The following is a 17,431-nucleotide window of genomic DNA, read 5'->3' as shown; positions in this document are numbered from 1 at the left end:
TTCTTTTTCCTATATGTTTTTTCGAAAAAATATACAAAAATCCAAAAAAAATCATAAAAATAAAAAATATTTCATGTTTCTTGTTTGAGTCTTGAGTCAAGTTGAAAGTTTGGTGTCAATTGCATATTCATCTTGCATTTTTCAAAAAATTCATGCATTCATAGTGTTCTTCATGATCTTCAAGTTGTTCTTGGTAAGTCTTCTTGTTTGATCTTGATGTTTTCATGTTTTGTGTCTTTTCTTGTTTTTCATATGCATTCTTGCATTCATAGTGTCTATACATGAAAAATTTTTAAGTTTGGTGTCTTGCATGTTTTCTTTGCATTAAAAATTTTTCAAAAATAAGTTCTTGATGTTCATCTTGACATTCAAAGTATTCTTGGTGTTCATCTTGACATTCATAGCATTCTTGCATGCATTCATTGTTTTGATCCAAAATTTTCATGCATTGAGTCTTTTTCATGTTTTTCCTCTCATCATTAAAAATTCAAAAAAAAATATATCTTTTTCTTTTTCACTCATAAATTTCGAAAATTTGAGTTGACTTTTTCAAAACTTTTTAAAATCTAGTTGTTTTTATGAGTCAAATCAAATTTTCAATTTAAAAATCTTATCTTTTTCAAAATCTTTTTCAAAAATTTCAAGTTTGTTACTTGCTTGTTAAGAAAGATTCAAACTTTGAGTTCTAGAATCATATCTTGTGATTTCTTGTGAATCAAGTCATTAATTGTGATTTTAAAAATCAAATCTTTTTCAAAACTAATTTCAATCATATCTTTTCAAAAATATCTCTTTATCTTATCTTTTTCAAAATTTGATTTTAAAATATCTTTTCTAACTTCTTATCTTCTTATCTTTTCAAAATTGATTTTCAAATTTGTTTCAACTAACTAACTAACTTTTTGTTTGTTTCTTATCTTTTTCAAAACTACCTAACTAACTCCCTCTCTCTCTAATTTTCGAAAATATCTTCCCTCTTTTTCAAAATTTCTTTTTAATTAACTAATTATTTTAATTTTTTATTTTAATTCTCGAAAATTACTAACCTTTTTCAAAAACTATTTTCGAAAATCACTAACTCTTTTTCAAAAATTATTTTCGAAAATTCTCTCTCTCTCTTATCTCCTTCTATTTATTTATTCATCTACTAACACTTCATCTCACCCAAATTCGAACCCCCTCTTCCATCTGTGTTCGAATTTTTTTTCTTCTTCTTTTCTTCTACTCACACAGGGACCTCTATACTATGGTAAAAAGGACCCCTATTATTATTATTTTTATGTCCCTCTTTTTCATATGAGCAGGAGCAAGGACAAGAACATTCTTGTTGAAGCAGATCCAGAACCTGAAAGGACTCTGAAGAGGAAACTAAGAAAAGCTAAATTACAACAATCCAGCAAGCACCTTTCAGAAATTTTCGAACAGGAAGAGGAGATGGCAGCCGAAAATAATAATAATGCAAGGAGGATGCTTGGTGACTTTAGTGCACCTAATTCATATTTACATGGAAGAAGCAACTCCATTCCTGCCATTGGAGCAAACAATTTTGAGCTGAAACCTCAATTAGTTTCTCTGATGCAGCAGAACTGCAAGTTTCATGGACTTCCATCTGAAGATCCTTTTCAGTTCTTAACTGAATTCTTGTAGATCTGTGATACTGTTAAGACTAATGGAGTAGATCCTAAAGTCTACAGGCTCATGCTTTTCCCTTTTGCTGTGAGAGACAGAGCTAGAATATGGTTGGACTCTCAACCTAAGGATAGCCTGAACTCTTGGGATAAGCTGGTCAAGGCTTTCTTAGCCAAGTTCTTTCCTCCTCAAAAGCTGAGTAAGCTTAGAGTGGATGTTCAGACCTTCAGACAGAAAGAAGGTGAATCCCTCTATGAAGCTTGGGAGAGATACAAAGAACTGACCAAAAAGTGTCCTTCTGACATGCTTTCAGAATGGACCATCCTGGACATATTCTATGATGGTCTGTCTGAATTAGCTAAAATGTCATTGGATACCTCTGCAGGTGGATCCATTCACTTAAAGAAAACGCCTGCAGAAGCTCAAGAACTCATTGGCATGGTTGCTAATAACCAGTTCATGTACACTTCTGATAGGAATCCTGTGAGTAATGGGACACCTATGAAGAAGGGAGTTCTTGAAATTGATACTCTGAATGCCATATTGGCTCAGAATGAAATATTGACTCAACAAGTCAATATGATTTCTCAGAGTCTGAATGGAATGCAAGCTGCATCCAACAGTACTCAAGAGGCATCTTCTGAAGAAGAAGCTTATGATCCTGAAAACCCTGCAATAGCAGAGGTAAATTACTTAGGTGAACCTTATGGAAACACCTACAACTCATCATGGAGAAATCACCCGAATCTCTCATGGAAGGATCAACAAAAGCCTCAACAAGGCTTTAATAATGGTGGAAGAAATAGGTTTAACAATAGTAAACTTTTTCCATCATCCACTCAGCAACAGACAGAGAACTCTGAACAAAATACCTCTAATTTAGCAAACTTAGTCTCTGATCTATCTAAGGCCACTGTAAGTTTCATGAATGAAACAAGGTCCTCCATTAGAAATTTGGAGGCACAAGTGGGCCAGCTGAGTAAAAGGATCATTGAAATCCCTCCTAGTACCCTCCCAAGCAATACAGAAGAAAATCCAAAAGGAGAGTGCAAGGCTATTGACATAGTCAACACGGCCGAACCTAGAGAGGAAGGGGAGGACGTAAATCCCAGTGAGGAAGACCTCCTGGGACGTCCAGTGATCAATAAGGAGTTTCCCTTTGAGGAACCAAAGGAATCTAAGACTCATCTAGAGACCATAGAGATTTCATTGAACCTCCTTATGCCCTTCATAAGCTCTGACGAGTATTCATCTTCTGAAGAGAATGAGGATGTTACTGAAGAGCAAGTTACCAAGTACCTTGGTGCAATCATGAAGTTGAATGCCAAATTATTTGGTATTGAGACTTGGGAAGATGAACCTCCCTTGTTCACCAATGAACTAAGTGATCTGGATCAACTGACATTGCCTCAGAAGAAATAGGATCCTGGAAAGTTCGTAATACCTTGTACCATAGGCAACATGATCTTTGAAAAGGCTCTGTGTGACCTTGGTTCAGGGATAAACCTCATGCCCCTCTCTGTAATAGAGAAACTGGGAATCTTTAGGGTGCAAGCTACTAAAATCTCATTAGAGATGGCAGACAATTCAAGAAAACAGGCTTATGGACAAGTAGAGGACGTGTTAGTAAAGGTTGAAGGCCTTTACATCCCTGCTGATTTCATAATCCTTGATATTGGGAAGGATGAGGATGAATCCACCATCCTTGGAAGACCTTTCCTAGCCACAGCAAGAGCTGTGATTGATGTTGACAGAGGTGAATTAGTCCTTCAATTGAATGAGGACTCCCTTGTGTTTACAACTCAAGGTTACCCTTCTGTAAACATGGAAAAGAGGCACAGTAAGCTTCTCTCAAAACAGAGTCAACCAGAGCCCCACAGTCAAACTCTAAGTTTGGTGTTGGGAGGCCACAACCAAACTCTAAGTTTGGTGTTGAACTCCCATATCCAAACTCTAAGTTTGGTGTTGGGAAGTCTCAACAATGCTCTGAACATCTGTGAGGCTCCATGAGAGCCCACTGTCAAGCTATTGACATGAAAGAAGCGCTTGTTGGGAGGCAACCCAATTTTTATTTATCTAATTTTATTTTTCTTGTTTTTTCATGTTTTATTAGGTTCATGATCATGTGGAGTCACAAAATAAATATAAAAATTAAAAACGAAATCAAAAATAGCAGAAGAAAAATCACACCCTGGAGGAAGACCTTACTGGCGTTTAAACGCCAGTAAGAAGCATCTGGCTGGCGTTCAACGCCAGAACAGAGCATGATTTTGGCGCTGAACGCCCAAAATGGGCAGCATCTGGGCGTTTGAACGCTAGAATTGCACCCTGGAGAAGAGCTGGCGCTGAACGCCCAGAACAAGCATGGTTCTGGCGTTCAACGCCAGAAATGGGCAACAAATGGGCGTTCAATGCCCAGAACAAGCACCAGTCTGGCGCTGAACGCCCAGAGTTGTGTGCAAGGGCATTTTGCATGCCTAATTTTGTGCAAGATTGTAAATCCTTGAACACCTCAGGATCTGTGGACCCCACAGGATCCCCCCTCTCCTCCATATTTTCTTCTTCTTCTTCATCTATTCTTTCTTCTCTTGCTCGAGGGTGAGCAATATTCTAAGTTTGGTGTGGTAAAAACATAAGCTTTTTATTTTTCCATTACCATTGATGGCACCCAAGACCGGAGAATCCTCTAGAAAAGGGAAAGGGAAGACAAAAGCTTCCACCTCCGAGTCATGGGAGATGGAAAGATTCATCTCCAAACCTCATCAAGACCACTTCTATAATGTTGTGGTCAAGAAGAAGGTGATCCCCGAGGTCCCTTTCAAGCTCAAGAAAAATGAGTATCCGGAGATCCGACATGAAATCCAAAGAAGAGGTTGGGAAGTTCTAACAAACCCCATCAAACAAGTCGGCATCCTAATGGTGCAAGAGTTCTATGCCAATGCATGGATCACTAGGAACCATGATCAAAGTAAGAACCCAAACCCAAAGAATTATATTACAATGGTTCGGGGGAAATACTTAGATTTTAGTCCGGAAAATGTGAGGTTAGCGTTTAACTTGCCTATGATGCAAGGAGATGCACGCCCCTACACTAGAAGAGTCAACTTTAATCAAAGGTTGGACCAAGTCCTCATGGACATATGTGTGGAAGGAGCTCAATGGAAGATTGACTCCAAAGGCAAGCCGGTTCAATTAAGAAGACTAGACCTCAAGCCTGTGGCTAGAGGATGGTTGGAGTTCATCCAACGCTCCATCATCCCCACTAGCAACCGATCTGAAGTTACTGTGGATCGGGCCATCATGATTCATAGCATCATGATTAGAGAGGAAGTAGAAGTTCATGAAGTCATCTCCCTTGAATTCTACAAAATAGCCGAAAAGCCCTCTCTTGGGGCAAGGCTAGCTTTTCCTCATCTTATTTGCCATCTATGTTACTCAGCTGGAGCTTTCATAGAAGGAGACATTCCCATTGAGGAAGAGAAGCCCATCACTAAGAAAAGGATGGAGCAAGCAAGAGAGCCCATTCATGGATCTCAAGAGATGCATGAAGCTCATCAGCATGAGATCCCGGAGATGCCTCAAATGCATTTTCCTCCACAAAACTATTGGGAGCAAATCAACACCTCCCTAGGAGAATTAAGTTCCAACATGGGACAATTAAGGGTGGAACATCAAGAGCACTCCATCATCCTTCATGAAATAAGAGAAGATCAAAAAGCAATGAGGGAGGAGCAACAAAGACAAGGAAGAGACATAGAAGAGCTCAAGGACATCATTGGTTCCTCAAGAAGGAAACGCCACCATCACTAAGGTGGACTCATTCCTTGTTCTTACATTCTCTGTTTTTCGTTTTCTCTATGTTAAGTGCTTATCCATGTTTGTGTCTTCATTACATGATCATTAGTATTTAGTAACTTTGTCTTAAAGTTATGAATGTACTATGAATCCATCACCTCTCTTAAATAAAAACTGTTTTAATTCAAAAGAACAAGAAGTACATGAGTTTCGAATTTATCCTTGAACTTAGTTTAATTATATTGATGTGGTGACAATCCTTCTTGTTTTCTGAATGAATGCTTGAACAGTGCATATGTCTTTTGAAGTTGTTGTTTAAGAATGTTAAATATGTTGGCTCTTGAAAGAATGATGATAAGGAGACATGTTATTTGATAATCTGAAAAATCATAAAAATGATTCTTGAAGCAAGAAAAACAGCAAAGAACAAAGCTTGTAGAAAAAAAATAGTGAAAAAATAGAAAGAAAAAAAAAAGAGAAAAAGCCAAAAGCTCTTAAAACCAAGAGGCAAGAGCAAAAAGCCAATAACCCTTAAAACCAAAAGGCAAGGGTAAATAAAAAGGATCCCAAGGCTTTGAGCATCAGTGGATAGGAGGGCCTAAAGGAATAAAATCCTGGCCTAAGCGGCTAAACCAAGCTGTCCCTAACCATGTGCTTGTGGCGTGAAGGTGTCAAGTGAAAACTTGAGACTGAGCGATTAAAGTCAAGGTCCAAAGCAAAAGAAGAGTGTGCTTAAGAACCCTGGACACCTCTAATTGGGGACTTTAGCAAAGCTGAGTCACAATCTGAAAAGGTTCACCCAATTATGTGTCTGTGGCATTTATGTATCCGGTGGTAATACTGGAAAACAAAGTGCTTAGGGTCACAGCCAAGACTCATAAAATAGCTGTGTTCAAGAATCATCATACTGAACTAGGAGAATCAATAACACTATCTGAACTCTGAGTTCCTATAGATGCCAATCATTCTGAACTTCAATGGATAAAGTGAGATGCCAAAACTATTCAAGAGGCAAAAAGCTACAAGTCCCGCTCATTTAATTGGAGCTATGTTTCATTGATAGTTTGGAATTTATAGTATATTCTCTTCTTTTTATCCTATTTGATTTTCAGTTGCTTGGGGACAGGCAACAATTTAAGTTTGGTATTGTGATGAGCGGATAATTTATACGCTTTTTGGCATTATTTTTAGTATGTTTTTAGTAGAATCTAGTTACTTTTAGGGATGTTTTCATTAGTTTTTATGTTAAATTCACATTTCTGGACTTTACTATGAGTTTGTGTGTTTTTCTGTGATTTCAGGTATTTTCTGGCTGAAATTGAGGGACTTGAGCAAAATTCAGATTCAGAGGTTGAAGAAGGACTGCTGATGCTGTTGGATTCTGACCTCCCTGTACTCAAAGTGGATTTTCTAGAGCTACAGAACTCAAAATGGCGCGCTTCCAATTGCGTTGGAAAGTAAACATCCAGGGCTTTCCAGCAATATATAATAGTCCATACTTTGACCGAGTTTAGACGATGTAAAAGGGCATTGAACGCTAGTTCTACGCTGCTGTCTGGAGTTAAACGCCAGAAACACGTCACAAGCCAGAGTTGAACGCCAGAAATACGTTACAAACTGGCGTTCAACTCCAAGATTGACCTCTACACGTGTAACATTCAAGCTCAGCCCAAGCACACACCAAGTGGGCCCCGGAAGTGGATTTATGCATCAATTACTTACTTCTGTAAACCCTAGTAACTAGTTTAGTATAAATAGGACTTTTTACTATTGTATTAGAAATCTTTGATCAGTTTTATGCTATCTTAGACTTTCATGGGGGCTGGCCATTCGGCCATGCCTGAACCATTATCACTTATGTATTTTCATACGGTAGAGTTTCTGCACTCCATAGATTAAGGTGTGGAGCTCTGCTGTTCCTCAAAGATTAATGCAAAGTACTACTGTTTTCCTATTCAATTCAACTTATTCCGCTTCTAAGATATTCATTCGCACTTCAACCTGAATGTGATGAACGTGACAATCATCATCATTCCCTATGAACGCGTGCCTGACAACCACTTCCATTCTACCTTAGATTGAATGAGTATCTCTTGGATCTCTTAATCAGAATCTTCGTGGTATAAGCTAGATTGATGGCGGCATTCATGAGAGTTCGGAAAGTCTAAACCTTGTCTATGGTATTCCGAGTAGGACTCTGGGATTGAATGACTGTGACGAACTTCAAACTCGCGAGTGCTGGGCGTAGTGACAGACGCAAAAGGAGGGTGAACCGTACTCCAGTATGATCGAGAACCTCAGATGATTAGCCGTGCTGTGACAGAGCATTTGGACCATTTTCACAAGAGGATAGGATGCAGCCATTGACAAGGGTAATGCCTCCAGACGATTAGCCATGTAGTGACAGCGCATCAGACCATTTTCCAGAGAGGATTAAAAGTAGCCATTGACAACGGTGATGTCCTTACATAAAGCCAGCCATGGAAAGGAGTAAGATTGATTGGATGAAGACAGCAGGAAAGCAGAGGTTCAGAGGAACGAATGCATCTCTATACGCTTATCTGAAATTCTAACCAATGAATTACATAAGTATTTCTATCCTTATTTTCTATTTATTATTAATATTTGAAAACTCCATAACTATTTGATATCCGCCTGACTGAGATTTACAAGGTGACCATAGCTTGCTTCAAGCCGACAATCTCCGTGGGATCGACCCTTACTCACGTAAGGTTTATTACTTGGACGACCCAGTGCACTTGCTGGTTAGTTGTATCGAAGTTGTGAATGAAAAACGATTTATCAAGATGTGTGTACATAGTTTTTGGCGCCGTTGCCTGAGATCACAATTTCGTGCACCACTCGCCAAAGGTGGCTGCGAAATTTTGCACACTCTTATTCATCCTTTCTTGCCCTTGAAGAATAACACGAAGTCTGTCATCCATTGGAGGTTGTGGTGGATATGAGGATTCATTGGTTGGGAGAGAGGGTTCATAATAGGAAGGTGGTTCATCTTGATAATGATATGGAGATGCTGAATATTGAGGTGGTGGTTCATGAGAGTAGTTGTGTTGGAAAGGTGGTGGTTCTGTGTATGGTTCATTTGGCTCATAAGGTGGTTGGTATGGTGGATATGGGTTAGGGTCATATGGAGGTGAATGGTGGAAAGGGGCTTGTGAGTGTGGTGGTTTGAAGCTATGTTGAGAGGTTGGTCTATAAGCACAGGGTGGGGCTTGTTGGTAACCACAAGGGGGTCCACCATATCTATTAGCTTGGTATGCATTGTTGAGTGGTCCTTGCCCATGATATCTTGGAAGGTGTTGTTGCCTAAAGGGTTGATCAGATCCTCTTGGCTCCATCCATCCTTGACTGTTTTGACCTTGATGCATGTTCCTGTTGTAGCTTCCATTCCTTTCAACATTATTAGAACCAAACTCAAAGCGAGAGGGGTGAGAATTCATAGTTAGTTAATAAAAATTTAAAAACAAAAATAAAAGCAAAATTGAAAAAATTTTCGAATTTAAAAATTAAAAATTGAATTTTGAATTTTAAATTTTGAAAATTGAATTTTTTTAAATTGAAAATTGAAAGTTGATTTTTTTTTCGAAAATAAATCAATTTAAAAGCAAATATTTACAATAACTAATAACAAGGCACACGTTTGCAATTCCCCGACAACGGCGCCATTTTGACGTTAAGGATTTTTGCCAGTAAAGAATATCATAAAAACAGTCGCGTTGTAGATATAGTTTCTAAACCAACAAAAATCCCTTTCGTGCAAACGTTTTGGTTGTCACAAGTAACAAACCCCTTTTTAAAATTGATAACCGAGTATTTAAACCTCGGGTCATCTTCTCAAGGAATTGCAGGGAGGTATGTTCTTATTATTGGTTATGAGTCTTGTAAGATAGGGGTTTTAGAAAGTAGGGAAGCAGTATGTTGAATGATAAGAAAAATAAAATAATAATAATAAAATAAACTCTTGGCAAGGTATTAGAACTAGAGGTCCTATCATTATCAATTGTGATGAAATTTAGATTTTAATCTCACTTTGTTAACCTCTAACTATGAAGGTAGATCAAGTAGATTAATTAGCTTAATTCTTAGGTCCTAGTCAATTCCTGTGGAAAGACTAGAGTTATTGGAGCAACTTCCAATTTCAATCACTGCTTTATTGATAGCTCAAGCGTTACCAATTACTTAACCAAAGCCAAAAGGAAGAAAATATCTAAATTAAAAAGCATCAATATAAATAAAGCAAAGCAAAATTAAATCTGAAAATACCTCAAATTGCATTAACAAAAGAAATTAAATCTGGCATAGATGTTCATAAATTGAATTGAGAAAATAAAAATAAAGAACCTGGGATATTGAGAGCCACTCCTAAAACTAAGAGAAATCCTAAATCCTAATCCTAAGAGAGAGGAGAGAACCTCTCTCTCTAAAAACTACATCTACTCCTAAAATTGTGAATATGAAAGCTTTTTATGAATGGATGCATTCCCCCACTTTATAGCCTCCAATCTGTGGTTTCTGGGCCGAAAACTGGGTCAAAAACAGCCCAGAAATCGCTGGTTGCAAAATCTGCCACGCTGGTTTTTCGTCACTGCGACGCAGCCGCATGGAGCACGCGGTCGCGTCGCTTAGTGTCAGGAAAACTATGGTATATTATATATCAAATCGAAGCCCCGGGCGTTAGCTTTCCAACGCAACTGGAACCGCGTCGTTTGGACCTCTGTAGCTAAAGTTATAATCGTTTGAGTGCGAAGAGGTCAGGCTGGACAGCTTAGCAGTTTCTCCAGCTTCTTGTATTCCTTCCATTTTTGCATGCTTCCTTTCCATCCTCTGAGCCATTCTTGCCCTGTAATCTCTGAAATCACTTAACACACATATCAAGGCATCTAATGGTGATAAGAGAGGATTAATATTAGCAATATAAAGGCCAAAGAAGCATGTTTTCAATCAAAGCACATAATTAGGAAGACAAATGTAAAATCATGCAAATAGTATGAATAAGTGGGTAAAGAGTTGATAAAAACCACTCAATTGAGTACAAGATAAACCATAAAATAGTGGTTTATCAGTAGTCTCTTTTGCAATGACCATAAATGAATCTCAAGGTCAAACTTTGAGCACAGTTGGTTTATACTTACCTAGACCTGTTTTTACACACGGATAATTATACGTTGCGTTGTCTAGGGTAAAGTCTAGAGAGGGTTTGAGAGTTTTGATAAAGAATAATGGATCACTAAGTGATGATTCTATCTTAAATGTTGTATATAGGGAAGTTTTTCAGAATCTCTAACGATGTGCTTTAAAGTTTTTATGCTTTGTACAGTTAGGATGTTGTTGCATTTTTTTTTTGCGACTTTTCTTTCTTTTTTAGGTTATAGGAATTTTTTTTATAGTTAGTAACTACATAGATCTTTATTTTTGAATGTTCATTTTTTTTAGCATTATGTTATTTTTTTAGTAATTTTTGTTAGAGTTAACTTAATATTTATTGTCATTTTCAAGTGGAGATCATAATTTATTTAATTTGTTGTCTATGTATTAAGTGTGCAATTATATATAGCACGTGTTAAAGAGAAATTCAGCAGAATCATATGTGTTTTTGTGATTAAAATTTGTTCTATACTGTAGTAAATTAAAGTAGTGGTTTAGTTCAGCATTTTTCGTGCTTAGCACAGGTCATGCACTAGTAAAAATTTTAAAAATAATATTGAAATGTCATTACTCTAATATCAAATTTTCAACTAAATGAAGTGATAGAACTAAGAACTTATTTTAAGAAAATTTGAATTGCAAATTCACAAATTTTAATAGAAAAGAAAATAAGTAAAAGAATTAGTAGATAATACAGCAAAATTAAGTAGAACAAGTGCAAAAAATCGAAAGAGAATAAACAAATTTATTTACGTAGAAGAAGAAAACGACGATAATGATAACGATAATGATGATGATAATGACAATGACAGTGATGGAGGAGGTGGAGAAAGAAAAAAGAAAAGAAAACATCAAATGAGAGGAGGAGGACGATGACGAAGGAGGTGGAGAAAGAAAAAGGAAAAGAAATTGAATAAGAGGAGGAGGTGGACAATGACAGTGATGGAGGAGGTGGAGAAAGAAAAAAGAAAAGAAAACATCAAATGAGAGGAGGAGGACGATGACGAAGGAGGTGGAGAAAGAAAAAGGAAAAGAAATTAAATAAGAGGAGGAAAAAGAAACCACGACAATAACAAAAGAGAAAAAAAAAAAAAACCAGCACTAATAAGAGTATGTAAGTAAGTAAAAATATTTTTAATAAGTAAGTAAGTAAGTAATTTACATGGCGTTAGATATTATTGTAAACTTTATGCGGAGAGTTTGTTAAAATTATTTTTCTAATAAATTGATAAATGGTAAGTATTTTAGAATTAGAAAAATATTTTAAGATATATTTTTGTTTTGTCATTTATGATCTAGGAGTTTGGTCCATTTTTGGCCTAGGCCCAAGCCCGAAACAAGGTTCTCGTTTCAAGTTTCAACTTTAGGATCGTCATTTCATATCCTTCTCGTATACCCAACGCCGAGCTATAAAAGAGGGACCAAGTAACAGAAAATTTGAAAAAATAATGATAAGAAAATATAGAAATGCTCTCAGTTCACTCTTGTGGATGTTGCCGTGTTTTCGCTGCAAGAGCAATCCAATTTCAAACCACACCTTCGCTCTTCTTCTCTACTCCGGACTATAAATCTCGTGTTGGCACTGCGCGAAGAGTTGCCGCTAGTTCTGGCTTCGCCGGAGACTCAGGCTCTGATTTGAGGCAGGAAACCATCGCCGATTCAAGGACGAACTATGCCGGTGTTCGGCTGGAGGAGACGGTGGATAACGGAATCAGATCTGGAAAACTGAGACTCGATAGTTGGATCTCTTCTCGCATCAGCGGAATCAGTAGAGCTCGCGTTCAATCGAGCATCAGAGCTGGACTAGTTCAAGTCAATGGCCGCGTCGTTGATAAGGTAATTTCTCAAGTCAATGGCCGCGTATGAGCGATTATTTTTGTCTGTGGAAGTGTGTTTCAGCTGTAAAGAACTTCGTGTCAATATGATTAAACTTATCGGTAGTGACTACTGACTAGTAAACTGATTTTGATTCTGATGCTGATTTTTGTTTTCATCTCGCTTATTTTGGAACGTCAGCTATGCGAGTAGCTTATTCTGTGTATAGTAGTTTGTTTCAATTTTCATGTTTCAACGGCAACACAAAAATTGAACTAGGATAATTGAATCTTAGTTCTGGACTGCTGGTGGCATAATTATGTTTGTTCATTAGAATTATTATGGATATTCTATATATCTGGAGTTGTCATGGTTCTGGTTTATCCCTGTTAATAATGTATGATTTATGGTTTATTGATGAACATGAGATGTGGAAATGATTAACTACACTCTTAAGATATTTGTTAGATGATGCTCATAAATCTGAATTGTTTGGCTGTGGAAATGATATGCTACGCCTCATAATGCTAGCTTTCTTTGTTGCAGCAAGAAACTTGTTGAACTGATTTGATGCACTCAGCGTAACATGTTCCAAACAGCAGTTCTTGGACTTTAATCCCAAATCTTTTGATAAAAAATAAACTGGATCCTTGGTCTCTTGATGCCTGATATCTGGTGTCCTCTGTTAATTGTTTAATTTGCATACGAGCTACATAGACTGGTGACACCAACTTTTAATTGGTGATGCTTGCTTGAGCAGGTTTCCTTCAATGTAAAAGCTGGGGATGAGATATCATGCACAATTGCTGAGTTGCAGACTTTGCGAGCTGTGCCAGAAAATATACCTTTGGATATAGTTTATGAAGATGAGCATGTGTTAGTCATAAATAAACCTGCACACATGGTAATTCTCTATATCTTCCCAAGTGTTTTTCTTCTTTTTTAATTAATAATAAATAATTAGTCATGTACTTACTGAGTTGGTTCAGTGTTTGGTGAAGGTTTGGCTTTTTGTTTGTAAGTTGATTTCTACTGATTTTTAAACCACCGAGAGTTCTGTAAAGTTGGAATTCCAATGTTTATCTTGATTACTCCAATGTTTAAGGCACATGAGAAATGGTTAAAAGGGCAAAGTGATACCTGCTAAGTGATATTACTGACATCGAAATTTTGTTATGTGTAACATAGGTTGTGCATCCAGCACCTGGAAATACATCTGGAACATTAGTCAATGGCATTCTTCACCATTGTAACCTTCCGAATGTTGAATATTCTAAAGAGGAAGCTCTTTCAAATACTGAAGATTCTGACGATGAGTTCAATAGCTTCTATACTAATGTAAGTTCTTGTGAAGGATTATCAACTAGGCCGTCTGTGGCATCCATTCGCCCAGGGATTGTACACAGATTGGATAAAGGCACAAGTGGGTTACTAGTTGTTGCAAAGGTGATTCTGGCAGCCTCAAAACTTATGGCTAGTGCCCACCTCTAGTAAAGTAACAAATTCTTGTTGATACTTCAAAAATTTAACATTTAGCTAAATGTACTTTGATATTAGGATGAACATTCTCATATGAAATTGTCGGAACAGTTTAAGCTACGTACAATCAAGAGGGTGTATGTTAGCCTTACTGCAGGGCTACCCACTCCTGTTGCTGGGCGTGTTGAGGTTCCTGTTGGTCGTGATCCTAATAATCGGCTTCGTATGACTGCTGTAGCTGGACCACTCAATCCTAGAAAATCCCGGCATGCTGCTAGTAGGTGATTTATGGTACTTTTACACTTAAACATGTGCTGCATAAAATTGATACTAAATTTGAGTTCGCTTTTATTCAAACCATGTTTCCTTGTTAATTAGCTTTGTTATTTGTATTACAATTTTCTAGTGGAAGTAGGTTAACTTAGCTGGCTAGCAATTATAGCAATTATAGTCTTCTAATCAACCGGTTAAAACTAAAGAGAACAGTTGAAATATTTCAGCTTTTGTGATGTATTTATGTCATCAGTCATTGTTTTTGGTTTGCTTTCTTTATTACTCAAATGCTTATTTGAGATAAAGTTTCATAACAAATGAAGTGCTGTCATCTAAATGTTTAAACGTATCCGTCAGGTACAAGGTAATTGAGATACTTGCCAGGGGTGGTTGTGCGTTGGTCGAGTGGAAGTTGGAAACTGGACGCACTCATCAGGTACTTCTAAAAAAATGTTACATTGCACAAAGATTATGCCCCCTTTGCCCTTGTGAGGTGTGATTTTGGATCGAAGCATGTGAAACTATTTTACTGACTCAGTTTCTTATCGCTTCAGGCTTTGATTATTTCTCTTTTTTGCAGATCCGTGCTCATGCCAAGTACTTGGGAGTTCCTCTTCTGGGTGACGAGGTTTATGGAGCAACGAGGAGCATGGTCCTGTCACTGCTTCGTCCCAGGACACCCTCCGGTTTACATAGCAAAATTGTACAAATGGTTTCCAGAATAGATAGACCATGTCTTCATGCTTTGACTCTCGGGTGAGAGGATAACGTCCTCTTTTAGTTTCCTCGCTAAAAAGTCTTTAGCAAGAGGTTCATGTCATTCTTGACTGTGATTTATGAAACTTGATAAAGCCGCTGGTTTTTCCTGTTGTTTTGCAGGTTTAAGCATCCCCATACGGGGCAAGAGGTGCACTTTTCGTGCGAACCACCTGCAGACTTTGATGAGATTTTAAACCAACTTCGCAAGATTAGCAATGAGGGGGCTTTCTTCACAAAGCATTCAATTTCATAACGGGACCCTGTAAGCTTATAATTAGATGGCGGTGTTTTGCTCACTCTATGTGGTCTTGATCGCCTTTTTATGGATATTCTCTCTTTTGGATTAGATATGAGAAAGTCTTGGAACCAATATTACACACTTGATATTGCTGCCAATATTTACCATAAGAAAAAGAACATATCAAAATTTTTAAAAATAAAAACATCTGAAAGTTAAAAGAAATATATAAAATCAAATTCACCAAAAACTCATCTTTAATAAATTTCATACTAGATTTATTGACTTATAGAAAAAATGTATTGGATATATTAGTCCTGCCACATTCGAATACTCATTGGAGGTAAAATATAAAAAATAAGTATAGTAATTTTTTTAATTAATTAATATTAATTATTTTTTTATAAATTTTTTAGTTCTTAGTTTTTTAGAGGATTTATAGTCTATAATTTTAAATTTTAAACGAAAAAGTAATTTAAAAAAAATTATTTGATATTAATTGAAAAGATGTTCATTTTTAATTGAATTCATAAATAAATAATATATTATTGAAAATAAAGAATTTTGATAAAAATAATAAACCAATCTACCTAGACTTTTTTTTCCCCCTTGAAGAGAACTTATCCAGATATTCTAGCTTATTCTGAATATTTTTTTTCCTACTTTAAATTGTAAATTGGAGCATTATTTTGTAAATCACAACGTTGTCCTTTCTTGTTCCTACTTCAGAGTAAATTTATAAATTCATGTAACTTTTATATTGCAGAAATTAGTGCTAGATAAAGAGATTGAAGTAAATCCATGTAAAACAATAACCGATAAAATAGTTCATTATCTCTTAAAACTTCTAATAGTATGTTAGTCCCATTAACAACCTATTTTTTTTTAAAAAAAATATTAGTGCATGGTCTCGTGCGTTGCGCGGCCATGGTTAGGAAAGATATGCTTGAACTAGTTTTGTTTTTTTTTTTGTAAATTAACCTATTTACATATATAGATAATTTGGAGATACTTTACTGATTTGTGTTTTATTATTTATTTCATTTACAATAAAAATGAGTTAATTATAGGCATATTTTTTTTATACTCTAAATAAAATAAGATATAAATTTAATTAAAGGTGATTCGAGTGCAAACGAGATAAAGTTAGGGTGTACAGTTAGACAAACGAGATATGAAAAAGTGATCTCGAGTTTAATATAAATGAGATACAGAAATTTTTTAGCTATATAAAACGGAAAATTTTTTAGCTATATAAGGAGATGCAAGTAATAGCATTCCTCACAAAAATTACACTCCTACTTCTCAACTTTTTTAATAAGTTGATTAATAATGTCTAGTAGGAGTATGTTTTTGTGAGTGTATATCCTAATTGTCACATAAAAAATAATTAAAAAAGAATTATATTTGAGTGTGAGAGTCTGATTCTTTTGCACACTCATTGTTTGGATTATTTGTTTGCGTTAAAGAGCCTAATATTGATGGACATGAACCATATCTATTAACCTACCATCACGTGCAACAAGAAAAAAATTAAATGTGATTATATGCAAAAATAATATTAATTAATAATAAAAAAAAACTAAATGAAAAGCTCATAAATATATATACATCACAGCCAACGAAAAAAGGTTGACGCTTGCCTATCAAGTAGGCACCATATAGGAAACTAATGGTATATCCACGACATTAGCAGTGGCATGCATCTCGTGATGTCTGTTGTAGTGCAATGTGCTACAAAGCACAACAAGTGATAAGTAAATACGAGCACCACAGATTCCCAACACAGACCGCGACATTGATCGAAGTCGACCAACAAGGGAAGCCACTTTATATGAATAAGATTGTTTGACTTATCTATCATTGGGTAACCCTAATTAATAGCATGATGTAACAACTCATGTACTGGCGAAAAGTGTCAGGATTTGGCTTAACTAGAATATGCTGCACTCTGTCCTTAAGCGATGTGAGATAGAAAACAACTCTTTCCTCTTCTCCGACTGCTAAGGAGCCTAGCACTAAGAAGCTCCTCTACATAATCCCAAATTGGGTGCTGATACAATGTTTGAAAGTCCCTCAAGCAACTATCCACTAAGTCTCCATCAGTGTGTAATCTTAGGTGGTATGTCACATCCTGCAGGGTGATGGTACATTTACCTTATGGCCGGTGAAAAGTGTGGGCCACCGGACACCAATGCTCAAAGAATGTAGACATTAGGGTGTTGTCAAACATAAAGTCTATGAGATGCACTATGTCACCAAAACCAACCTCCCTCG

The 17,431-nt window shown here is 36.5% G+C and overlaps 1 protein-coding gene and 1 non-coding gene across 2 annotated transcripts; one reads left to right on the top strand and one right to left on the bottom strand.

The window, feature by feature from the left end:
• Positions 1-1,830: 1,830 nt before the first annotated feature.
• Positions 1,831-1,938, bottom strand: LOC148553829 (small nucleolar RNA R71). Its single transcript, XR_015892811.1, has one exon. It is a non-coding gene; the product is annotated as a small nucleolar RNA R71 (small nucleolar RNA).
• Positions 1,939-11,980: 10,042 nt separating this feature from the next.
• On the top strand, positions 11,981-15,359 carry LOC107609815 (Pseudouridine synthase family protein). The gene is made up of 7 exons (XM_016311847.3): positions 11,981-12,426; positions 13,166-13,309; positions 13,594-13,851; positions 13,963-14,165; positions 14,515-14,593; positions 14,738-14,913; positions 15,037-15,359. The coding sequence occupies exons 1-7, from the start codon at positions 12,058-12,060 to the stop codon at positions 15,167-15,169; spliced, it is 1,362 nt and encodes a 453-aa protein (XP_016167333.1). The 5' UTR covers positions 11,981-12,057; the 3' UTR covers positions 15,170-15,359.
• The last annotated feature ends 2,072 nt before the right edge of the window (positions 15,360-17,431 follow it).

Source organism: Arachis ipaensis, chromosome B7 (genome assembly GCF_059453495.1).
Source record: "Arachis ipaensis isolate K30076 ecotype BB chromosome B7, ASM5945349v1, whole genome shotgun sequence".
Lineage (NCBI taxonomy): Eukaryota > Viridiplantae > Streptophyta > Magnoliopsida > Fabales > Fabaceae > Arachis > Arachis ipaensis.
Note: the sequence above shows the minus strand (reverse complement) of the source record. Positions and strands in the feature narration are given on the sequence as shown.